This window comes from Meles meles, chromosome 2 (assembly GCF_922984935.1).
Source record: "Meles meles chromosome 2, mMelMel3.1 paternal haplotype, whole genome shotgun sequence".
NCBI classification, from domain to species: Eukaryota; Metazoa; Chordata; class Mammalia; order Carnivora; family Mustelidae; genus Meles; species Meles meles.
The window spans coordinates 68092168-68118481 of NC_060067.1; the positions used below are offsets into that span (position 1 = coordinate 68092168).

Here is a 26314-nt window from a genome sequence, read left to right on the forward strand (position 1 = left end):
GAGCCAGCCTGTCCCTTGAACCTCTGAAGCCAGGCACTGACTTGTCCTCTGGCGAGGACAGTCCGAGATGGCATCTTCTCCCCAGATAAGGCTGTTGCGTCTACATGGAGAATCCACTGTTTAGGAGCCACCTCCGTGGGTGATCCAAGCTGGATCTCTGGCAGAACCCGCTACAGCTTCTCCATCAGCACGTGCTGCTACCCCCAGCCCCTCTGTGTCTCCTTAAACCTCACGAACCCACTCTGCTAGCTGCAGACTTTTCTTCTGCAGCTTATTCACCTCCCTCAGCCTTCCTGGACTTGAGAGTCAGGGCTTTGCTCTGGATTGGGCTTTGGCTTAAGGGAATATGGGGGCGGGTCTGATCTCCTATCAGACCACCCAAATTTTCTCCCTATCAGCAATGAGGCCATTTGGTTTTCTTATCATTCATGTGGTCCCTGGAGTAGTGCTCTTAACTTCCTTCGAGAACTTTTCCTTGGCATTTGCAACATGGCCAATTTGCAACATGGCCGCCTGGCACAAGAGGCCTACCTTTCGGCCGATCTCGGCTTCAGACATCCCTTCCTCATTAAGCTTAATCATTTCTAGCTTTTCATTTTAAGTGAGTTATGTGTGACTCTTTTCATTTGACACTTAGAGGCCATCACAGGGTCATTATTTGGACTAAGTTCCATATTGTTGTGTCTCAGGGAACAGGGAGGTCCGAGGAGGAGAAAGAGGAAACAGCTGGTGGGTGAAGCAGTGAGAACACACACAACACGCACTGATTACGTCCACCATTTTATGGGAGTGCAGCGTGTGGTGCCCCCAGACAAGGATGACAGTAACATCGGAGATCAGAGATCATGGTCACAAGTCTAATAATGAAACGGCTTGAAACACTGCAGGAATGACCGACACGTGATGCAGACATGAGGGGAGCCCACGCAACTGGAAAAGCAGCACAGACAGGACTGCTCAGCACAGGGTTGTGACAAACCTTCCGTGTGTTAAAGAGGCAGCGCATGCGAAGCACAGTAAGGCCACGAGCAATGAAACGAGGTCTGGTGCACATCTTCACCGGAAGCAAGCAGAAGGGCTTACCTGCACTGAACTCCGAGGTACTCCCAGAGTAAAAGAGGAATCAAGCTCCTCCAGGCCTGCTCCCTGCTTCAGGGCCACCCGTCTCTCCCTGTGAGTGTGGTGACATGGCCTGTGTCCACGGGAATGGCTCCCAAAGTAGCAGTCTGCCCCTGGTGCACCACCTCAGGGGCGCTGCCCAGCCTCATGGCCAGGCCTGCGATCTGGCCTTCCAGAGATCCTGAGGTGCCTCCAGGCAACATGAGACAGAGCCAAGAGTTCATGAGAACAGGGATCCCAGAAAGGGCTTCTGAGATGCTTGTGGCTGGAGTGACCAGCCCTCCAGTGGGACAACACAGGTGCTTTGAGGATGCCCCCGGGGAGGCACCTCAAAGCACCCCCATTATCAAGGGTGGGGAACTTAGGGATGAGCTGCGCTTTCTCCGAATGCAGGCGGAGGGGCTGCAGAGAAGAAAGGCCTCCAACCAACAGGCCACATGTGCAAGGGTATGAAGATGTGAGGACACTCAAGAAGTACGTGCACATCACGAAAGCAGGCAGTCCCCATTTGGGATGCAGGACACCTGGCTGGAGAAGTCAGCGGGGGGCAGCACCACACAGGGTCAGGAGAGCCAGGCTCACAGGGCTCCAAGCTAGGGATGCTATGACAGGATGGGATCCACACCACAGGAAGGCCTGTCATCGGTCACACAGAGCAGGAACCAGGGCAAGACTGGCATCAGCGAGACCATTCAACTGTCTGCCTGCCAGATAACCTGAGGAAGACTTGAACTAAGCCAGTGATCTCAAAGCCTGGATGTAGGGAAACATCCAGGGCTGATTTGGTGACCAACTGGATGGGGCAGGTGAGGGCAGGGGATACACAGACCCCTTGGAATGTAGGGGAAATGGCAGGGTGAGAAACGGCTGTAGGCAATGGTCCACACCTGGAGGTAGATGTCCTTACAGAGGTGAAGCGACAGAGCTACACAGGGAAGGGTCGAGAAGGGTGTCAGAGCCCAGGAACTCCACACTCAAAGGGTGACTGGAGGGACTGCTTTCCCTAAAATTAAATATTTGATCATACTAATTAAATTCTACCTATTAAATTTTCTTTAGTGAATTCTAAGATGCAAAATATTAAAATAAGGTATTATTTTGAGACATTTAATTGTTACACTATTTTGTTGGAACAGAGCCGAGTCCTAAATAGAACTAATTTAGAAATGGGCTCTTCTCATGCTTACATGAGTAACACTGCCTATATTTGATCAACTTAACAAATAAAACCAACCTACTAGAGATCAAAGAGAACTAAAATGAAAACCAAGGTTCACTGCTGATTGACCATATTCCCAACAGTGTGAGTGACCAGACCCTATGTATGGCCACCAAGGGCTCCACCACAGCCCTCCTGCCCAGGCACCTGGGTGGCCGGAGGGAGCCCGGTGGGAGCCTCAGGCTCAGGATGAACAGACTCCCAGGCCCCGGGAGTTCATGCTGTTCTTACCTGTACACAATTCTTTCCCTCTGCAAATCCTCCAAGCCACAGCACAGCTCGGCAGCATAGAAAATAGCTCTCGCCTCATCAAAGCCAGGGTTGCCCAAGTTGTGGATGTGAAACTTCAAGTCCCCTCCATTCATAATGGTTAGCACCAAGCACAAGAAATCTCTGGTTTCGTAAGTGTAGCACAAACTAACCTAAAGACAACAGCATCATAAAAAACAAAGCACCTGCTCATTCCTTGGTGATTTCCTCTATTTGTGAACATTATTCATACACTCTGTGTTAGGTTTATCACGACAACACCTGAATCCCATATGCTTCACCGAAATGCATTCCATGCATCTGGGGCTTCTTGGACATTTTAGCTATCAAAGATCTTCCAGAGTTCTATACTGAGAGGAGAGAACTTTCTATAGCTAAGTAGGTAGATGGCAAAACTTCACAGACACCTGGGATCATGATTCATCGAATGTATGCTCTAATTGTTGAGCACTTATGTTCCACACTTCTAGAACACCCACGTTCAGCATACAAGTTAAATTAAAGTTAATACCCCCCCCCACAGTGCAAGAGAGGCCTTGCCACTGCACATCCTTCCAACATTTCCTGTTGTCAGTCAATGCTGCTGAAGGAATAGTTGTCTCTTATTGTGGTTTTAATGTGCATTTCTCTGTATATACAAATACAGGAGACACTTGTCATACTTTTTCATATACTTATCCATTTGGAACTACTTGTGTGAAATACCTGTCCAAGTTTTTTGCCCACTATTCTGTTGGTTTGTAGGTCAATTTACACATACACACACACACACACACACACACACACACACACACCCTGTTGGGATTTTTGATTGGGGCTGCATTTAATTCATTTAATCTATTTATCAATTTGGGAAAACAAATATCTTCATACATTGCATCTCCTAATCCATAACCTGGTATCCCTCCATTTATTTCATTTTCTTTAATTTCTCGTAATGGCATTTTAGATCACAGTATAGAAGTTTTGCACATTTTTAATATATTTTTGCCTGGATTACGATGTTTCTTGATGCTATTGTAAATGGTATCAATCATAAGTTTTTATTTTCTAAGTATTTGTGGCTAGTATTGTATCTAATAACTTGGCTAGATACACAATAAATTATATTAAAAGTGTAGGCCTGTCCCCGTGCATAACCATGTTGTGGGCCAGCCAGAGTGGACTGTGGGAAGGAGGAGGGGATACGAATGACAAAGGTTCAGGTCATGACCCATTGATCAACTGTAAACAGAGAGGAAAAAAATATAATCAAGGATGAAGGAAAACTCACAGAGGAAATCAAAAACTACATTCAGACAAATAAAATGGAAATCAACTTTTCAAAACCTATGGGACACAGCAAAAGCAGCTCTAAGAGAGAAGATCATAACAACACAGGCCTTCCCCAAGAAGTAAGAAAAATGCCAAATAAACAATCTCACTTTATATCTAAAGGAACTAGAAAAAGAACAAAGCCCAAAGTTAGTAGAAGGAGGAAATAATAAAGATCAGAGTGGATATAAATGAAATAGAGATTAAAAACAATAGAAAAGATCAATTAAACTAAAGCCTGGTTCTTTGAAAAAATAAATAAAATCAATAAGCTTCTAATTAGATTCATCAATAAAAAAATAAACAATTTTTTTTAAAATTAGAAATGAAAAAGAAGTCACAAGTGACACCACAGAAATACGAAGAATCATAAGAGATCAGTATGAACAACTATACACCAACATACTGGACAACCTAGAAGAAATGGGTAAGTTCCTAGAAACCCAATCTCCCATGACCAAATCACATAAAAACAGAAAATATGAACATGCCAATTACAAGTAATGAAACTGAAGCAGTAATTTTAAAACTACTAAGAAACAAATCCCCAGGACGACATACCAAACATTTATTTTTTTGTAAAGATTTTATTTATGTATTTGACAGAGAGAGAGAGAGATCACAAGTAGGTGGGGCGGGAGGAAGCAGGCTCCCCGCTGAGCAGACAGCCTGATGCAGGGCTCGATCCCAGGACCCTGAGATCATGACCTGAGCCGAAGGCAGAAGCTTAACCCACTGAGCCACCCAGGCGCCCCCCTACCAAATATTTAAAGATGAGTTAGTACCTATCCTTTCAAACTATTCTAAAAAAAATTGAAAGAGGAAGGAAGGCTTCCAAATTCATTTTACAAAGACAGAATCACCCTGATCTAAAACCAGATAAAGACACTACAAAAAAAAAAAAGAAATTTACAGGCCATTATCCTCGGTGAACATAGATGTAAAAATCCTCAACAAAATATTACTAAATCCAATTAAAAAATATATTAAAAGGATCATACACCATGATCAAGTGGGATTTATTCCAGGGATGCAAGGATGGTTTAACATCCACAAACAGATCAAGGTGGTACACCATTTTAACAAAATGAAAGATGAAAATCACATGGTCATCTCAATAGATCCAGACAAAATTTATAACAAAATTCAGTACATGTTTATGATAAAAACTCTCAATAAAGTGAGTATAGAAAGAACATACCTTAACATAATAAAGGTCATATAAGACAAACCCACAGATAACAGTATCCTGAATGGTGAAAAGCTATAAGCTTTTCCTCTAAGATAAGGAACAAGACAGAGATGTCCACTCTTGACACTTTTACTTAACATAGTATTGAAAGTCCTAGCCATAGCATTTAGGCAAGAAAAATAAATAAAAGGCATCTAAACTGAAAGGAAGAAGTAAAATTATTTGCAGATGATGTGATGTTATATATAGAAAACCCAAAAGACTCCACCAAAGAGATCTGAGAACTAATTAATGATTTCAGTAAAGTCACAGGGTACAAAATTAATATACAGAAGCAGGTTGTGTGTTTCTATACACTAATAATAAGCTGTCAGAAATAGAAATTAAGAAAACAATCCCAGGGACACCAGGGTGGCTCAGTTGGTTAAGCATCCGACTCTTGATTTTGGCTCAAGTCATGATCTCATGGGTTGTGGGATCAAGCCCCACATCAGGCTCTACACTCAATGGGGAGTCTGCTTGAGATTCTCTCCCACTGCCCCTGTCCCCACTCACATGTGCACACTCCCTCTCTCAAATAAATAAACTTATCTTTAAAAAAAAAAGAAAACAATCTAATTTACAATTGTATCAAAGTAACAAAATACCTAGGAATAAATTTAGCCAAGGAGGTTAAAGACCTATACTCTGAAAACTATAAGAGACTGATGAAAGAAATTGAAGACAACATAAAAAAACGGGAAGATACACTATCATCACGGATTGGAAGAAATAATATTGTTAAAATGTCCATATTACCCAAAGTAATCTACAGATTCAGAGCAATCCCTATCAAAATACCAATAGCATTTTTCACATAACTAGAACAAATAATCCTAAAATTTGTATAAAATAACACAAGACTCTGAAGAGCCAAAGCAATCTGCAGAAAAAAGAACAAAGCTGGAGGCATCGTGCTCCCTGATTTCAGACTGAATTACCAAGCCGTAATAATGAAAATGGTATTGGATGAAAACAACCACACAGATCAGTGGAATACAATAGAGAGCCCAGTAATAAACCTATGCATATATGGTCCACTGATATATAACAAAGGAGGCAAGAACATACAACGGGGAAAAGAGAGTCCGTTCAATAAATTGTGTTGGGAAATCTGGACAGCCACAGAATGAAACTGGACCACTACCTTTTACCACACACAAGAATTAAGTCAAAATGTATTAAAGACTTGAACATAACAAGTAAAACCATAAAACTCCTAGAAGAAACCATAGGAAGTAAGTGCTTTGGCATCAGTCTTAGCAATATTTGGGGTGGGGGACACAGTCTACTGAGGCAAGAACAACAAAAGCTAAAATAAATGGGATTACAACAAACTAAGAAGCTTCCGCACAGTGAGGGAAACCACCCACAAAACGAAAGGCTACCTACCGAATGGAAGAATTTGCAAATCACATATCAGGTAAGGGGATAATATTAAAAATATATTTTTAAAAACTTATATAAATTAATATGAAAAATAACCTGATGGAAAAATGGGCAGAGTACTTGAACAGATGTTTTTCCAAAGAAGACACACCGATGGCCAACAGGCACATGAAGAGACTCTCAACGTCACTAACCATTAGGGAAAGGCAAATCAAAACCACCATGAGATTTCACTTCATGCATGTCAGAACAGCTAGCATCAAAAAAACAAGAAATAACAAGGTGGGTAAGGATGTTCAGGAAAAGGAACCCTTGTACACTGTTGACGGAAATGTAAGTTGGTACAGCCACCATGGAAAACAGTATGGAAGTTGCTCAGAAAAGAAAAACTAGGGGCGCCTAGGGGGCTCAATCGGTTAAGCATCTGCTTACAGCTGGTCATGATCCCATGCTCCTGGGACTGAGCCCCATGTCGGGCTCCCTGCTCAGTTGGGAGTCTGCTTCTCCCTCTCCTCCCTGCTTGTGCGCTCTCTCACTATCTCTGTCACTATCTGCCTCTCTCTTGTAAATCAATAAGATCTTTTAAAAAAAGAAAAAATAGAATTACCGTATGATCCAGCAATTGTACCTCTAGGAGTTTATCCAAAGAAAATGAAAACACCGATCCAGAGAGGTATCTGCGCTCCTAGGTTCACCACAGCCTTATTTACAACAGCCAAGACATGGGAGCAACCTCAGTGCCCACCCGCAGATGAAAAGATACAGAAGATGTGGTCCATACATACGATGTGATATGACTCAGCCATAAAGAAGGCTGAAATCTTGCCACTTCCAAAACGTGGACAGATGTAGTGGGTATGATGCCAAGTGCAATAAGTCAGCCAGAGAAAGACAAATGCCATATACTTTCACTCAAATGCGGAATCTTAAAAACAAAACAAACTAATAAAACAGAAACAGACTCTGGCACGGAGAACGAACTGTTGATTAACAGAGTAGGGAGGGGTTGGGGGACAGAAAGGAAGCGGAAGCAATTAAGAGGTACAAACCTCAGGGCGCCTGGCTGGCTCATTCACAAGAGCACACAACTCCATCTCGGGCTCATGAGTTCAAGCCCCATGATGCGTGTAGAGATTACTTAAATAAATAAGCAAATATTAAAAAACAGAGGGACAGACTTTTAGTTATAAAACAAATAAGTCAAGGAGATATAATGTAAAACATAGGAATATAGTTGATAATATTGGAATAACAGGGTGGTGATAGATGGTAACTAGACTTATCACAGGGATCATTTCATATGCATAAAAGTATGGAATCACTATGATGTACACTTGAAATTGACAAGATATTGTCAAGTCAATCATATGTCATTTAGGGGAAAAAAGGATGAAGGAAAATATTTCTAGATTCCTTGGGAGAGGCCAAGAATACAGAAACAAAAATATTTCCTTTAAACAGAATAAACCACTGGTATTATGTCCCTTTCACAAAGGTAGATTACGGATTTCTGTGTTTCAAGGTAGTTACACAAACATATTGGAAAGAACTCCATGACGAGCCAGTTGTATTAAAGATTTTCGTGGAATGCACGAGGAGAGACCTGTCACGCCCAGAGGTAAAGGTAGAGGACGGGAGTGCAGGCCACTCTGTGCAAAGTCTGTCCCCCAGTGCAAAGCAGCAAACCTCAGTCCTAGACAGAAGTGACTTGGAGGAAGTAAGCATGACACCACAAGTCCTTTCCTAAGTTTTCTTTCCCTCTCCCCCTTCACACAGACCTGCCTGTTGCCACAGACGCTCCAGGAGACATGAAGTGGGGGACAGTAGCTAAGTTCGGGGGTGAACATCACAGCACCTCATGCACAGCACAGGGCATGGGAGAGTCCCGGGTTCACCCCAGCCCCGCTCGTCCAACCCCTGCCTGACACAGTGAAGGTGGGACTTGACGCTCCATACGTTTGGAGAGTGAGCAGTACATTGGGCCGGTGTCAGACTGCGGCCTCAACGAGACAAGGACTCAGCACAGTGCCTTCAGGCTCCAGAGGCAGTGGTTCCCACAGCCCAGGATAAACACTGTCTCCCAGGAGAGGGGAGGGCCCTGACTGGTAACACCCTGCTGCAGGGTGTAAGGAGAAGCCCACAGACCAGGCCCCACAGCTTTGTGTGTGTGTTCGGTAAGAAATGGGAAGAAATAGGGAAGAGGCCACCAGCACAACCAGACTATCCCCGGTCTCCGTCCCCGCCACCAGCCCAGGCAGCCCAGCCCACACCCGCGCCGGCGTGGAGGCAGTGCCTGTGGGCCCAGCAGCAGGGGTGCCTAGGAAAGCGGTCCTCACTGCGCCATCCCCAGCAAGGACTAAACCCAGATACTCACTACAAATCTGCTATGCACTTTTTCTAGGATTCTCTTTTCGTTGAGAGCCATGGCTTCACCTTTCCTCCTCTTTATTCTTTTTTTCTCTAGCTTCTTACATGCATACATCTTTCCTGTAGCTCGCACTTGACAGGCACAAACCTAGTTTTTAAAAAAGTGGAAAAAAGGTTTCTATACACCTGCCACCTCTTAGGCCACCACCACCACCACTACCACCAGCAACCAAACCCCATTTCTCCAGGATCAGCCCCACCGGTGAAGAGTTGCAGGGGGCTAGTGGACTGGACAGGGGAGGAGGGGGTCACACTCTGCCTGCTGCCCATAGGTGATCACAGCATGTTGGGTCAGCCAGGGTCTCCCTGGGTCCTTCAGTCCTTGCACAAGACCACAGTGTTTGAAACTAAACTGATTCCTCTTTCTTTTAAAAGTTTAAGAATATAAGAAAAGATATTGCACAGAATTCATAAACTCTCATGCTTAGGTATTAAAATACCATTTACACATCACTTACCTTCCCACTAGGAAAAAATGTCCAAAATCACAGAAGTGGAGATGGGGCTATAATGAGCTCCCACGTAGCCATCCCCCAGCTTCTGGGCTGTCAACATGGGGCTACCTTGTTTCCTTCGACTCCCATCCACTGCCTGCGCACACATACACACAGACACACACACGACACACCTACACACACCTGCCACAACATACCGCACAAACACTCACCACATGCACCTCAGACATACCCACCGCGCACACACACACACGCACACACTCCCCACACACACCTACTGCATACCACAGACACATACACACCTCACACACACAACACATGTACATACCACACATACATAGATACGGTCTCCTTATAAGCAAACATGAAACATGTATCATTTTAATCCACCAATAACATGATCTTGATGATAAAATATGAAGTTCATTGTGGAAAATACTGGAAGTATTAGTAAGGACAATGATAAAACTCACTGGAATTCCAAGATAACCATGTAGCCATGTGAGTCCTCCTGAATTTTGGGTGGGGAACCTGACCTTATATTATAGAATAGAAAATATTTTATAATCTCCTGTTTTCATCTTACAGTGTGACTGTTCTCTCATCATTAAAGTTCTCCCAATATCTGACTTCTCCAAAATTTATTTACTCATTTGCTCACCATTAAGTCTTGGCACATTAATCTTGGCATATCTCTTTGTCACAGATTCTTTTTTATTTTTTAAGATTTTATTTATTTATTTATTTGACAGACAGAAATCATAAGTAGGCAAAGAGGCAGGCAGAGAGAGAGAAGGAAGCAGGCGCCCTGCTGAGCAGAGTCTGACATGGGGCTTGATCCCAGGACCCTGGGATCATGACCTGAGCCAAAGGCAGAGGCTTTAACCCCATGAGCCACCCAGGCACCCCTATAACAGATTCTTTTAAGTGGAATTGCCAAGTCAAAGAAAGAGAAGGGAGAAGAAGTAAGAGGGCCGGACACTGTACTCTCATCTGGACACAGAGACCCATTCACTGCCCCACCAGCCAGGGCAGCAGGGATGGTCTCCCTGTAGTGAGGAGGAGGAAATGGGAACGCTGCAGTCACGCAGCAGGAAGCAAGCCCAGCTGCTGCCCATGAGTCCTCTCCACGGCTCTGCACTGTCTCTGCAGCCATGCGTGCAGAGACACCACCAACTCTCTCCCCTCGGTGCTGCCGCAGGACCCCACAAATCTATTCTGGGGGACTTGAAGCCAATGGGAAAGCACTGTGGTCAACAAAGTAAGACCAAAATGTTTGTCCTTGTAAACCCACTGGAAGAGGTATTTGGAAAATAGTATTTGGAAAAAGTAAATCCACCACTGGAATTTGGACTTCAAAGGCACTGAGGCTGTCCACATTAGGGTCACAGGGCTTCCTCCGACAGGGACACACAATGGAAACGGACTATTTGCTCCCCTACAGACGTAACGTAACAAATGGCACGTCCAGAACAGGTCTGTGAAAAACCAGAATGGTGTATCCATCTGTACAATCTTTTGTGTGGAAACACAAGTAAATGTGTTAAAAAAATAATCTATAAATATAAATATACCAAGTCTTTCACAATGTGGCTCTAACTAGAACTATATTCTTTTGTAAACACAAGAGCTTGAACCATCCTCTGCTCTTGGACAGAATCTGAGTTCCACACTTGGACATCACGAAAGGCAGACTAGTAGGAATTAAAAAGCACGAGTAAATTGCCTGCTTGAGGAGGTATTCAAGCAGAGGATGCATTTCTTACAGAATCTCTGGCCTGGAACGGTTACAGCAAGCGTGTGGACAGCTCACTGGAAATGCTCCAACAGGTCTCCAGAACTGTGTCGGGCACAACACTGCTCTTCTTCCTGAGGTGACGTGAGCTGATGTCTCACCACACCCGAGCCCAGATGGAGGACCGGCCTTCCTTGTGGGACGAGGCCTCTTAGGTCTGCTTCCCAATGCACGTTGAGGGATCTCTGAGGCTTTGGTTTAGGCCTTCCCTGGGAATTTGGGAGCATGGGTGATTTCAATCACAAGCCGGCAGTTTAACTTGCTTCTGACCACACATGCAGCTTCGGTTCCCGGCGGCTGTCCCCGCTCTGGGGAGTTACAAATGCAGGAACTCAATATGAGCACTCCAGATAATGAATGAGGCAACTAACACCTCTTTTAATAACCTAACCAGAACTGCGTGTGATTCTTTGTCCGCACTGCACAACAGTCTCTATCTAGGAGGGCCATCATACTGGATCATCTACCAACCAACCATCTACCACCAACTACCTAAATAGTTTTCTTAGGATTTTCCTACATTTACACATTTTCTAGTATCTTTTGATACAGGTCTGGAAGCACATACATGTCCACATAGAGTTGAGATCAATAAGCACATTCAATAATATACTCTGTACTACATCAGCTTTTAGGCTAGTTTTAAATTACAGAAATAGAGCAACAGAAATTCCGCAATCAAAAGAAATGAAATCTTGCCATTTGCAATGACGTGGGTGGAACTAGAGGGTATTATGCTGAGCAAAATAAGTCATCAGAGAAAGACAATTATCATATGATCTCCCCGAAATGAGGAATTTGAGAGGCAAAGTGGGGGGGGGGTTGGTGGGTAGAGAAGGAAAAAATGAAACAAGATGGGAGACAAACCATAAGACACTCTTAATCTCACAAAACAAACTGAGGGTAGCCAGGGGAGGGGGTGTAAAGAGGGTGGTGGGGTTATGGACATTGGGGAGCGTATGTGATATGGTGAGTTCTGTGAAGCGTGTAAGCCCGATGATTCACAAACCTGTACCCTTGGGGCATATAATACATTATATGTTAATTTAAAAAATTAAAAAAAAAAGAAATTCGGCAATATAGAAAGAATCATCTTTTCCATCAGGACAAACTGAGCTTGAATGTCAAATAATCGGATGTGGGAAAATAACTTTTTAAGAAACATATAGTGAAAGAAAAAAATCACGAAGATTGTTTTTTTCTTTCCAGATCTCTGAATCTTCTAAAAGCAGGTAGCAAAGTACTTTTGTTTGAAGTTTCAATCTTAATTCTCGTGGTTGGCTAAATCATTCCCAAAATACACAGTAAGGAAATAAAGGTTTTGGTAGAGCTGACACATTCATGTCTCTCAAGTACCTTGCTGTTTTACTTTTCTAGAAGTAGTGCTTATAGCTAGTCCCATATTACTTACCTCACCAAATCCGCCTTTTCCTAGAACTCTGTAATGTCTAAATGTGTCCTTTGTTACTGGTTGCCTAATTAATTAAAAAAACAAAACAAAACTTCAGCTTCAGGTGTCACATCACATCGTTATTTTAAAGCCAAAAGCCTACCTAGCTCCTGTCTTGGCCTTCCTTGTAACACTGCGCTGTTCAAAGGGAGTGCCTGAGGCAAGGGTTCCCTCAGGTGGGACTCCTTCCATTACTTTAAGAGAAGTAAGCAGGGGTGCCTGAGTGGCTCACTGGGTTAAAGTCTCTGCCTTCAGCTCAGGTCATGATCTCAGGATCCTGGGATCAAGCCCTGCACCCGGTTCTCTGCTCAGCAGGGAGCCTGCTTCCCTTCACCTCTCTCTGCCTGCCTCTCTGTCTCCTTGCGATCTCTGTCAAATAAATAAATAAAATCTTTAAAAAGAGAGAGAAATAAGCAAATGCTAATATTGAAGATTGACTGAAAACACTGAAGATAGTTCTAGAACGGTCTGATTACCCTGACTAGTTGAAGGAAGGTCAGCAGCTAGTCCCCATCATGACATGGTATGTATCGGGCCTATCGGAGAGCCTCGGAGGAAAGCGACAAATCTACAGTGTGGTGCTCTGTGGGAAAAGAACCTCAACCCAGGTGCTGATACTCAACGTCTCAAAAGAAACGTGAATGAAGCAGAACTGGAAATCTAACTAATCAATAACCATTGTCACAACCACACTGACTGAGCACGCCCTTTGTAGGCAGCTCTAGAATTACCTCTGTTTTCAGGGACCTGATGTTCACGAAGGTCAAGTCCCTTGACTGAATCTATGTGGCTAGTCCCGCAAGACAGAACCAGTACACTTCAGATTCTATTTCTGTGAATCTAGGATATGTTTTATTTTCTAACTACTGTGTCCATAGGGCTGACTGTCATTTTAAAGGGAGAGAACAGAGTCAACTAAATCAGAAAAAATTACATGACACATATTAATAATTTCTGTACAATACCATATCCAGCCCAAGATTTCCAATATTATCTTGAGAGATGGAAAAGTATACATTAATCAGTATATACTGTGAGAAGATACTACTTGTTTTTGTTGAATTTTAAATCAGAACAAACCTTTCCAGCCATTTCCACTGTAGAAATCGAGAAAAATATGAGCTTTCTTGGTATGCTTCAAATGGTTCTCCACTTAAGTAGTTATGGACAATTCTAGAAAAAGATTTTACGTAATTATATACATTTATTGCATTACAATATGAAAACAACTGTGTTTCAGCATATTCATCAACACGGGTATGGGAAGTCAATCATTTTACATAATTAAATACATCAAATTTTGCAATTATAGAATTCCACACTCATTTCTGATATTATCAGTAAAAATATGAAGGCAAGAATTCAAAAGAAATGAAATTGTTTACCCTCCCAAACTCAGTTTCTTTTCATATATATGTATTCAAGGGGTGTGCGTGTGTGTGTGTGTGCACACATGCATCCAAGCACCTGTGTTTCAGGAGGGTTGGTAAACATTTGATATGTAAGATTAGAATGAGTATCTAAATGATTATAATAGTCATATTGTAGAAAATGTTAATATGTGATAGAACCTTTTTTTAACATTGAAACTAAAGCACCCAATGAACTATGTTTTTATTTTTTTTTTAAAGAATGTATTTATTTGACAGAGAGAGAGCAATCACAATTAGACAGAGAAGCAGGCAGAGAAGGGAAGTAGGCTTGAGATCATGACCTGAGCCGAAGGCAGAGGCTTTAACCTACTGAGCCACCAGGCACCCTCCAATGAACTATTTTATGCTATATATTTCCAGAAGAAATTTTAAAGATTTTATTTATTTATTTGACAGACAGATCACAAGCAGGCAGAGAGGCAGGCAGAGAGAGAGGAGGAAGCAGGCTCCCCGCTGAGCAGAGAGCCTGACGCAGGGCTCGATCCCAGGACACTGAGATCATGACCTGAGCTGAAGGCAGAGGCTTTAACCCACCGAGCCACCCAGGCACCCCTCCAGAAGAAATTTTAACAATTAGCCATGCTCCTAAAATTTTATTTAGAATTTTATAAAATTTATACAATTTTATGTTATTACAAAATGTATACAATTTTATATTATTATTATTATATTATATACAAATATTATTTTATATCTATTACAGAAGTAATAAAATTCTGATTTGTAGAGTAGGTAAGGGACAGAATGTAGTCTATTATTTAAAACAGTTCATTAGGGGCGCCTGGGTGGCTTAGTGGCTGGCGTGCCCAGAACACCTCCCCTGGGAGAGGATATACTCGGGACACTTTGGTGAAGGTGGTGTCTGAGGTGAAGCAGAAGTCACCCAGATGAAGGAAGAAGGAAAGGATCTCCCAAGCATGGACAAAAACCCAAATGGGAAAAGATCATACTTTTCATGGGGAGCTGCTATCAGACCAGTAACTCAAGAGGCTTGGGAATAATTCAGTATTTTTACTGACTGTTAGAATTCTTAGCAAGCCACTTGATTTTACTTTATTTTGTTAAAGGAGGTTATTAAAAAATTCTTGGACTAACTAATATTATAGCACAGTGATGCTCAAAACGTATTCTAAGGATCCCTATGGATTTGGGGGGTGGGGTTAACAATGTAACTATATTTGTAATCATGCTAAGACATCATGTGCCTTTAAAAGCCAAAAACCTCCTTTTCACAGAGGGGTTTTCCAGAAGCACAAGACATGTGACATCATTGCTCTGATGGCTAGTGGAAGGTTTGTGTCTTCTTTTTAAAAATGTAAGCCAAAGGGGTGCCTGGATGGCTCTGTGGGTTCAGTCTCTGCCTTTGGCTCAGGTCCTGGTCTCGGGGTCCTGGGATGGAGCCCCACATCGGGCTCTCTGCTCAGCAGGAAGCCTGCTTCCCCTTCTCTCTATCTGCCTGCCTCTCTGCCTGCTTGCGATCTGTCAGGTAAAAAATAAAATCTTTTTTTTCTTAAAGATTTTATTTATTTATTTGACAGACAGAGATCACAAGTAGACAGAGAGGCAGGCAGAGAGAGAAAGGAAAGCAGGTTCCCTGCTGAGCAGAGAGCCGGGTGTGGGGCTCCATCCTAGGGCTCTGGGATCATGACCTGAGCCGAAGGCAGAGGCTTTAACCCACTGAGCCACCCAGGAGCCCCCCCTCAAAAAAAAAATCTTAAAAAAAAAAGTAAGTCACATACAGAAAAGCTCTTTGGGTCCTCAATCATTTTTAAGAGTGTAATAGACATCGGAAGGTGTCCAGACATCAGAAGGTCCGACACTGCTGCTACGTACACTCGGAGACCAGAGCAGTGTTCTGCACGCTCCCTCAACCACCTCCTCCTGTTGCAGTGGAGCAAGAGCGAGGGCCTGCTCCCTGCCTTTAGGAACACCTCTCCCTCCTGAGCACGTGAGCAGCCCAACGCCAAGTCTTTATGGACCAGGGCAAGGATTCTGATACTGTCGGCTTGGTTAAATCATCCTTGCAGAGGTGTTTGTGCATTTCCACAAGAAGGAGCACACAATATCAACTTATGCTAATAGAATTGTCTATTTCAGTCTGTATAAATTAATGAGCTGATGACTACTTACCAGTGCTTCTCAGTTTCACTTCCTAATACTCCTCATCTCAAAACAACAGACCCTGCCCCACTGGTCTAGTCCAAGAAATAAATCTACTGAACACAACTTTTTTTTTTTTTTAAGATTATTTATTTATTTATTTATTTATTTATTTGACAGACAGAGATCACAAGTAGGCAGAGAGAGGGGGAAGCAGGCTCCCCGCTAAGCAGAAAGCCCGATGTGGGGCTTGATGCCAGGACCCCAGGACCATGACCTGAGCTGAGGGCAGAGGCCTTAACCCACTGAGTCACCCAGGTGCCCCTGCACACACCTTTTAAAAAAGATTTTATTTATTTATTTGTTTGTTTGAGAGAGAGAGACGGACAAGCAGACAGTGCTGAGCCCCATCCTGGGGCTCCCCACTAAGGCAGCTGTGCTGCCCCTCACTACAGCTTCTTTCAGAAAACAGCAGGGAGTCTAAAGGAAACTTTTATGTTCATTATGCAGCATCAGTACTCTGGAATCCAAAGTGAGGAAGAAGGCTTTCGGGGCAAGGAAGCTTTACAATACAGAAATGAGCCAGAACAGCCGGGAACTCTGTAAGTCCTCCATCCTGCAGCGGATCGTGCTAAGGTCCCTATCAGCCAGAGCCTGGCACAGCAGCTGGCCAGTGACAGGCACTGAGTAAGAATGTAAGGAATAAACTGCCATCAGTCAGGTGAGCTAATCAAAACAGACTGAGGACTAAGAACTAAAATTTATTTAAATATGAGTGACTTTTAAGTCTCTATCTTGAAGTGGATACACAGAGCAGGAGCCAGACCTGTGGGCAGTCTGACACGGTCGTGTATACCACCCTGCTCTTGAACAACAGGACGGAATTGGAAAAGTGCCTAATCAGAGGGTTAAAAATACGAACAGATTTGGTGAACAGACGTATCAGTGAAGAACCCTAAGGCTAGAGGTAAAAAGAGAAATCAGGAAAACAGCTGGCAAGTGCTAGGAAGTAAAATGTCATCCACACTAGAAAGCTGGATCCCAGCGACAGCACAGGGAGCCATGAGCGGACACGCGGCCTAGACCTAAGGGCGGGAAGGGACCCTTCTGCCCTGCGGCCTAGCCAGCCCTCTAAGCAGTGTGACTTCCCCCACACGACCTCAGGGGCTTGGGCTTGTGGACATCGGTCTTTGTTACTCATGGTGTGTACTTTCCACAGCTGAAAATGAGATGTGTGTATTCCCTGGCACGTAGGTGCCTGTCGGAATGGAGAGTCACGATGATGTGTGCTGCGGACTGAGTGTGTGTCCTCCCAGAAGTCCTAGGTTGAAACCTAAACTCCAGGGTGATGGTATTTGGAAGGTGGAGCCTCCCTGAATGGATTTGGATTGGGGCTCTTATGAAAGAGACCCCAGAGAGCTCCCTAGCCCCTCCTGCCATGTGAGGCTACAAAATGCTGAAGAGGGGCCTCCCCAGAGCTGGACCATGCTGGCGCCCTGGCCATGGGCTTCCAGTCTGCAGGGCAATGGGAGACAGATGCCTCCCTGTCTGTGGTATCTGGTACAGCAGCCAGACAGACTGAAACAATGTGCTTCTGGCAGTGACCTTGAAAAGGCCAATGACAGATGGCCTGCCTTGCCCCAGTGAAGCTGCTCCTGGAGGAGGTCCTGCTCTGCTGCCTGTGAGTATGTCAGCACAGGGGACTGTCTCCAGCCCATGGCTGTCCCCTTCCATCCTGCTCCTGTCTCTAGGGTGTCTTCCAGGGGTTGGGCCAGACCCTCAGCCCAGGATGGCTTCACTGAGGCTCTGCCCTACTCCCGTCATCCTCAGGAAACACGGACGGGGCAGTGTTGCCGCACACTGCCTACGAAGAGGCACAGCCACGGGGAAATGACTGACGATGACCTGAGATGTGGCACAGGGGCGGCCTGGCTACTGGCACCCTGTCTCAGAGCACAGGGGACATACCCTCCTCTCCACAGCTGCTGATCTGTACACCAGGGAGACACACACCTCTGAAATAAGATGTAGTTCTTTGGTAATTCTAAATCACAAAGCAATATTCTGGGCGGCACAGAGTGACCGGCCACAACCATGTTCTTCCAGTTGCCGACTCCCACTGTTGTGCACAGGAGGGGAGAAGCTGAGGTGATGGAGCCAGACAGGCCTACACCCACACTGTGGATGTGCCCCACACGGGTGCCACCCCTAGGAGACGCCACCACGAGGGCCTACGGGATCTGGCGCTCTTCCCCGTGTCTATAAACTAACATAAACATCCGAGAGGGCAAAAACAGTGCACCTGAACTGACTACTTAGGAATTCTTAGATTTTTTTTCTAGCTGTTTCTGCAAAATGAAAACAGAACCAAAAAGTGGGATCTTCGCAAAAGCGGCATGCAAACCAGGTTGGTGACGGCTCTTCTCAGGGAATGCATCCGTGGGTGGGTGCTGGCTGCTCTGTCCTCAACCAACGTGCCTCCCACCTGGCTGAAAGGCCTGGGGCAGGTTACCAAACCTCTTGGGCCTCCATCCCCCAAGCTGCCGAATAAGGATAACAGTCACGTCCACTTCCTGGGTCACTAGGAGGAGTAACGCATTCCTAAACCTCCCTGTCTCTCACCTCACGGGGAGGAGCTGAGGACATGTGCACACCCGGGAGAGGACTCCGAAGAGCAAAGGCATGCGCTCAAAGATGGGCCCCTTCCAGTTTCACAGATGGCTCATGTGAAGCCAAGGAGAATTTTGATTCTTTTATTTTTTATCATCATTTTTAAAAATTATAAGTCCAGTATAGTTAATATATTTACTTCTCACTACGAAACCCCAGGACTACAGTCATCAGAGACCCGAGGTCATGCCTGTCTGCTCTACCAGAAAAGCAGTCAAACAAGCAACGCCTTCTCACAAAGGAAGCCCACGGCACAAACCCTAATATCCCACTCATGGGAACACCCAACAAGAACCAGTAAAAGTTGACTGGAGATTATCAGCCTCAGAGAACAGCCCATCTTGTCCATTTTCAGAGAAGGAGGCTGCTGCCGGCCAGAAAGGAGGGCTCTAGTCCAATACCGTACACCTGCCCAGTAGAAAGACAGGTCAAAACCGTTTATCTAGGGCGTGTGGAGCTGGTCATTTGACATTCTCACTAAGGGAATGAGCATCTCGCCCATGCTACAGCTAGCTCCAGACACTCCTGGTGCACAGGCCAGGTGAGCCATTCCCTGCCACAAGTGAGCTGCATGAAGACAGGAATTGTCTGTAGTGTTTGCCCATCATCCCAAACTCTTAGGAAAGTGCTTAACACATAACGGGCACTCGGGATTATTTGTTGAATGAATGAATGAATTCAAATCTCTGTGTCCTAGTGTCCTGAAACATCAAGATCAGACCATGTGTCTTAAGACCTCCTTGGGCATTAAATATAAACAGGAAAGAGCTTTAAAAGTACTAGTGTATGAGTCAAAATGCAATTCCTGCTCTTGGTCCCTGAATGGGCCTCTCTCCCCGTGCACGGCAGCTACTACAAACACCTCTGTTCTCCAGAAGCCTCCCACCCCATCCCTATCCCTGCTGGACCCCGCCCTTGGCCTCTTCAGAACAGGGATGTGACCTCTTGTGCCACTGTCACTCTGTCTGGCATCTGTCCCCTCCCTCCCACAGTGCAATTCCAGCTTGGGCCCTGTACTGGAGGGAGGGGACAGAACCAGGAAGTAGGAACAGAGGGATGCAGAGGGGAAGAAGGAGGGGGGCTGTGCCTATCTGCTCTCAATGCACTCCTCTCTTTAATCCCCACTCTGTGCATACGCCCAGGTCTTGCCTCCACCCACACGGCCTTGGTCACATCTGCATGGGGGCTATGACCCCAGATCTTGCCTCCTGTTCCTCTCCAGGAACACCCTGGTTGCAGCTGCTGACCTCTCAGCTCTGCCTGATGTCCAGAAAAGAACTCAAATTCAAATGTGTCCCCAAAGAAACTGTATCGTCCTCCCTAGCCCAGCAGCCTCACGGATTTCTCTGAAATCCATTCATCTGTCTCCATGATGCCACTAGGCAGGCCAGGCAGCCATCACCTGAACAACTGCTGCAGTGAAATGGGTCACTCTAATTGCTCTCCCTGGCTCCCTGGGCCTCCATTCCTCTTCTGTCAAATGAGGGTTGACCTCCAGAAGGTCATGTGAGGACTCCTGTGTGAACACTTACCAACTGACAGAAAGGGCACCTGGGAATAAGGACTAGGGAGAGGGAACCATGAGGACCCTCTCCCTGGCCCTCTTGGGGTAAAGCAGCAGCAATCCTCGACCAGCCCCTCCCCCTGCAGGTCTCTGTGCTCCCTGGCCTCCTCCTCAGCCTGCAGGGAAAGGTCTCTGTGAAGGCTCTTCTCAGGGCCCCAGGTTAGGAGATGAGCCCTCAGCGCTCCCTCCCTGGCAACTTACTCAGCGCCTACAGTAGGCTGAATAATTAATGACCCAAACACACCCAGGTCCCCATCCCTGGAGCCTGTGACTGTCACCCTTCCTGGCAACAGAGATTTTGCAGATGACTGGGTTAAGGGGCCTGAGATGGGAAAACGATCCTGGATTATCTGAGTGGGCCCTAAATGCCATCACATGTCACTGTAAGAGGGAGGCCAAGAGAGATGTGGATGTATAGAGTAAGAAAAGGCTTCCAAAAGTCAGAAGCAGAGAGAAAGTTGAAGACACCGTATGGCTGGTTCTGAAGGTGGAGTAAGGGGCCACGAGCCAAGTAACGCGCTCCTAGAAGCCGGAAAAAAACACAAGAAAATGGATTCTCCCCTAGATCCTCAATGGAGCAAGACCCTGTGGACAATGTGATTTCTGCCCTGCGATACTGCTTTCAGACTTCTGACCTCCAGAACTGAAAGAACACAGATGTGTGCTATCTTAGGCCATCAAGTCTGTGGCAATCTATTATGGCCCCAATAGGAAACTGACAGATTTCTCTGTCATCCCACTTGGGTATAAGCTCCCTAGAAGTAGAGAACCAACTCATCCTTGCTTATCATTTTACTCCTGGAAACTAGATCAATGACAGCACAAAATAGGTGCTTAATATTTTCTGAAAAAATAACAATAAACTGAGGCTCTGCAATTCCTATTTTAAGGCCAAAGAACAAAAAGAATGAAAACTCAGTCTGCAATGTTTTATTTTGTTCTCTAGCGTAACCTCGACCCAAAGAAGCAAACTATTATGATTTGAAATGCTTCTCTCAAACAGATATGTTGAGTCCTAACCCTGGTGTCTGAATATTGGCCTTACTTGGAATAAGGGTCTTTGCAGATACAATGAGTTAAGATGAGGTCATACCAGAGTGGGGTTGGCCCTGATCCAATGGGACTGATGCTCTTCTAAGAAGAGGAGAGAACACAAGAACAAAGACAGCAGAGACTCAAATCCTGCAGCTGCAGGCCCAGAAACACTAGGGAGACAAGCAGGGACAAGGAAAGATCCTGCCCTTGAGAGACCTTGACTTCAGACTCCCAGCTTCCAGAACTGTGAGAATAAATTTCTGTTGTTGATTTGAGAGCAAGACAGAGACAGAGAATGAGTGGCAGGGAGGAGAGGGGCAGAGGCAGAGGGGGAAGCAGACTTCCAGCTGAGCAAGAAGCCCAATGTAAGACTCCATCCCACGACCCTGGGATCATGGCCCGAGCTGACCGAGCCCCCCAGGAGCCCGGAGAATACATTTCTACTGTTTTGTGCCACCAAAGTTTGTGGAACTTTGTGAAGGCCGCCCCAGGAAATGGACACAGCACCGGACAGAGAACCGGCATCAACCAGCCTCTGTTGAATGGATCTTAGGAGAAATGACACCCGAATGCTGCCTGACTGGACGGAGGACTCCGTGTTCTGGGCCAGATCAGTCCAGAAACCATTCTTTCTCCCTGTGTACATCAGAAGCCAGATTTAGTCAAAGTGCTTTCACTTAGAATTTTCCTGTCTGTATTGCAAACATCTAAAGAAAAGATGTAGATGTGAGTTTAAAAAACAACACTTTATGGAAATCTTTTCATCCCAGACACACTCATTTCAGAAGGCCGAGTGGAGGGTCAGGTACCTGCAAAGCTATACACAAACACTGGGTCTCCACAATGTGACCCTCTTCGGTGCGTCTCTTCCATCTGTGTAATTATCACCCCTCATGCACATCTCTCCAATGAAAGTGACTGCGTTACCTGGGAAAGTTCTGTAGTAAGAGCTGATGTCATGCAGAGGGAGGCCCCATAAGCCCCCAGTCTGCTGTCAGCCACATGGCTGTGGGGGGTGGCGCGGGCTGCTTACCTTGTGCATTCCTCAAAGATGTCCTTGCTGGGGTTCTGCTTCAGTCTCAACCGACATTCTCTCAAAACACGGGCAGGTATTTCTGGTAAAGGGGCTGCCGCCTTTTTGATACAGTACAAATCAAATGCATAATAGTTAGTGATTTCATAATTTACCAGCTATAAACAGAACCTAATGCTTACTGTAAAAAAAAGTACAACAGAGCCCCTGGATGGCTTGGTGGGTTGGGCCTTGCCCTCGGTTCTGGTGGTGATCTCAGGGCCCTGGGATCGAGCCCCACATCCGGCTCTCTCCTCAGCAGGGAGCCTGCTCCCCCTTATTTCTCTGCCTGCCTCTCTGCCTACTTGTGATCTCTGTCTGTCAAATAAATAAATAAAATCTTTAAAAAAAATGTAAATGCATCCACATGGATACAAACCCTCAGAAATACACAATTTTTTCTTACACAAAGGGGATAAAATATATATGTAGTTTTGTAAATATGTGCTGCAACCGAGAAAGATACTGTATTTTCCGAAAGACTGCATGGTTTTCCAGAGGATGTGTTTATTTGTCCTTCTGACACATTCTAGCTGCCCATTTCCTCCTCTTGTACCATGGTGTTTTTATAAGACAGATTCTTGGAGGTAGAATTACTAGCTCAAAGGATACCTGTCTCTTAAACATTGATATTCATTGCAAAGCTGACCTCCAAAAAGGCCCTACCACTTCACATTCTCACTAATTATGTCCCTATACACCAGCTTCCCATTCTCTTAATCCTCAACTAGAGAATTCCAGAGAAAGAAAACACATAACAAAACTATTATCCAGAGTTATTGAAAAAGATACCCAGATCATGTTCAATTACACATTTAGTTTGTCATTAGGTATGAGAAATGCATTCTAGACTGATTTCTGGCAGTGGTATAGCTAAGCTAGCACAGCAAAACTGGGTTTTCTACAAATCAAAGAAATACTTTCATCAAAGTTGAACTAGTGATAGAAATATACAATATAGAAAACTCATTTTTTAAAAATGAACAATACTGATATAACTATAGTCATTAATAGGTGTCATTTAAATGATCTAACAGAAATGAGGCATTTTTCCATCTTTACTATGTCTGCCTTTGGCAGGCATCTTTGGCAGGATCTCAGGGTCCTGGGATCAAGCCCAAAGTCAGGCTCTCTGCTCAGCGAGGAGCCTGCTTCTCCCTCTGCCCCTCCCCACCCCACGACCTGCTTGTATGCCCTCTCTCTCAAATAAATAAATAAAATACTTATTAAAAAATAAAAAAGAAGGAGAGATAAAGATTCACCCAGGCAAACAAAACTAAAGGAGCTTATCACTAAACTAGCCCTGCCAGAAATATTAAAGGTGACTTCAATGGAAAGGAAAGACCAAAAAGGATGGTATGAAGGGAGGAAATACAAAAGCAGTAAAAATGAATACTTCCGTAAAAACAGTCAAGGAACTCACAAAATAAAAAGATGTAAATATTACATCATAAACTCAAAATGTGGGAACGAAAGGAGTAAAGAATGGGTTCAAACTTAAATGACCATGAACTTAATACAGACTGTTGTAAGACGGTGTTATGTATCGCCCTAATAGGAACCACTAATCAAAAACCACTAATAAGGGGCGCCTGGGTGGCTCAGTGGGTTAAAGCCTCTGCCTTCAGCTCAGGTCATGATCCCAGGGTCCTGGGATCGAGCCCCGCATCGGGCTCTCTGCTTGGCAGGGAGCCTGCTTCCTCCTCTCTCTCTCTCTCTGCCTGCCTCTCTCCCTACTTGTGATCTCTATCTGTCAAAAAAAAAAAAAAAACCCACTAATAAATATGCAAAGAATAAAGAGAAGTAAATTCAAATATATCACTAAGGAAAACCAGCAAATTATCAAAGAGAGAAAGACAAGAAAGGATGAGAGAATATCTTCAGAAACAACCAAAAAACAAGCAATAAAATGACATTAAGTACAGATCTATCAATAGTTACTTCGAATGTAAATGAACTAAATGCTTCAGTCAAAAAACACAGGATGACAGAATGGATGAGAAAAAAAGACCCAACTATATGCTCCCTACAAGGGACCCATTTTAGACCTAAAGACACCAGCCAGGGAAAGTGAGGGGACGGAGAAACAGCTATCATGCAAAGGCTTGTCAAGAGAAAGCCAGAGCAACAATACTTATCCCAGACAAAACAGACTATTTTTTTTAAAGATTTTATTTATTTGTTTGACAAACAGGATCACAAGTAGGCAGAGAAGCAGGCAGAGAGAGAGAGGAGAAAGCAGGCTCCCCGCCGAGCAGACAGCCCCAAGTGGGGCTTGATCCCAGGACCCTGGGATCATGACCCGAGCCAAAGGCAGAGGCTTTAACCTACCAAGCCACCCAGCTGTCCCCAAAATGGACTTTAAAACAAAGACTATAATAAGCTACAATGAAGGGCATTATATAATAAATAATAAAGGGGCAATCCTATAAGAGGATATAAGAATCGTCAATATTTATGCATCCAACCTGTAAGCACCCAAGTACATAAAACAGTTAATAACAAATGTAAAGGATCTAATTGATAATAACGGATAATATTAGGGGACTTTAACCCCCCACTTACCTCAATGGACAGATTATAGAAACAGATAATCAACAAGAAAACAATGGTTTTGAATGACACATCGCACCAGACGGATTTAACAGATATATTTAGAACATTCCATCCTCAAAGAGCAGAATACACATTCTTTTCAAGTGCACATGGAACATTCTCCAGAAAAGATCACACGTTAGGACACAATATAAACCTTCACAAATTTAAAAAGATCAAAGTCATGCTGTGTGTGTATCCTTTCTTGACACAACACTATGAAACTGAAAGTCAACTACGGAAAAAATCTGGGAAGACCACAAATACAAGGAGGTTAAATACCATACTACTAAACAATGAATGGGTCTACCAGGAAATAAAAGACGAAATAAAAAAGTACATGGAAACAGATGCAAATGAAAACACAATGGTTCAAAACCTTTGGGATGCAGCAAAATAGCTGTGAGAGAGAAGTTTATAGCAATATAGGCCGACTTCAAGAAGCAAGAAAAATTTCAAATAAATAACCTAACCTTATATCTAGAGGAGTTGGAAAAAGAACACTAAACAAAACCTAAAACCAACAGAAAGAAGGAAATAATAAATATTAGAGCAGAAAGAAATGATATAGGAACTAAAAAACCAAGAGAATGGATCAATGAAATCAGGAGCTGTTTCTTTGAAAAAAAAATCTATAAAGTTGATTAGCCTCTAGCCAGATTCATCAAGGAAAAAGAGATAAAGGATCCAAATAAAAAGAATCACAAATAGAGAGGAGAAATACCAACAAACACCACCAAAGTACAAACAATTCTAAGAGAATATTATGAAAAACTATATACCAACTAATTGGACAATGTAGAAGAAATGGATAAGTTCCTAGAAACATATAAACTACCGAAACTGAAAGAGGAAGAAATAGAAAATCTGAACAGATCGATTATCTGCAAAGAAACTGAATCGTTAAAAGAAAAAAAAAAAAACAACCTCCCAACAAACAGAAGTCCAGGACCAGATGGTTTCACAGGTGAATTCTACCAAACATTTAAAGAAGAATTAATACTTAGCCCTTTCAAACTATTCCAAAAACTGGGTAAGGAAGGCAAACTCCCAAATTCATTCTATGAGGCCAGTATTGCCCTGATACCAAAACCAGATAAAAACACCACAAAAAAAAAGAGAACTACAGGCCAACATCTCTGATGAATACAGATGCAAAAATCCTCAACAAAATAC

General features: G+C 44.1%; 1 protein-coding gene across 4 annotated transcripts in view; it reads right to left on the minus strand.

Moving 5' to 3' along the window:
* The window catches only part of GRK4 (G protein-coupled receptor kinase 4), a 100798-nt gene that overhangs the window by 32623 nt on the left and 41861 nt on the right, over nucleotides 1-26314 (minus strand). For all 4 annotated transcript variants that reach the window (XM_045993415.1, XM_045993425.1, XM_045993446.1 and 1 more), the window contains 5 exons: nucleotides 22505-22605; nucleotides 13750-13842; nucleotides 12631-12694; nucleotides 8917-9057; nucleotides 2570-2760 (listed from right to left, as the gene is read on the minus strand). In XM_045993415.1, the coding sequence (XP_045849371.1) occupies nucleotides 2570-2760; nucleotides 8917-9057; nucleotides 12631-12694; nucleotides 13750-13842; nucleotides 22505-22605 (590 nt within the window). The remainder of the gene's footprint in view (nucleotides 1-2569; nucleotides 2761-8916; nucleotides 9058-12630; nucleotides 12695-13749; nucleotides 13843-22504; nucleotides 22606-26314) is intronic.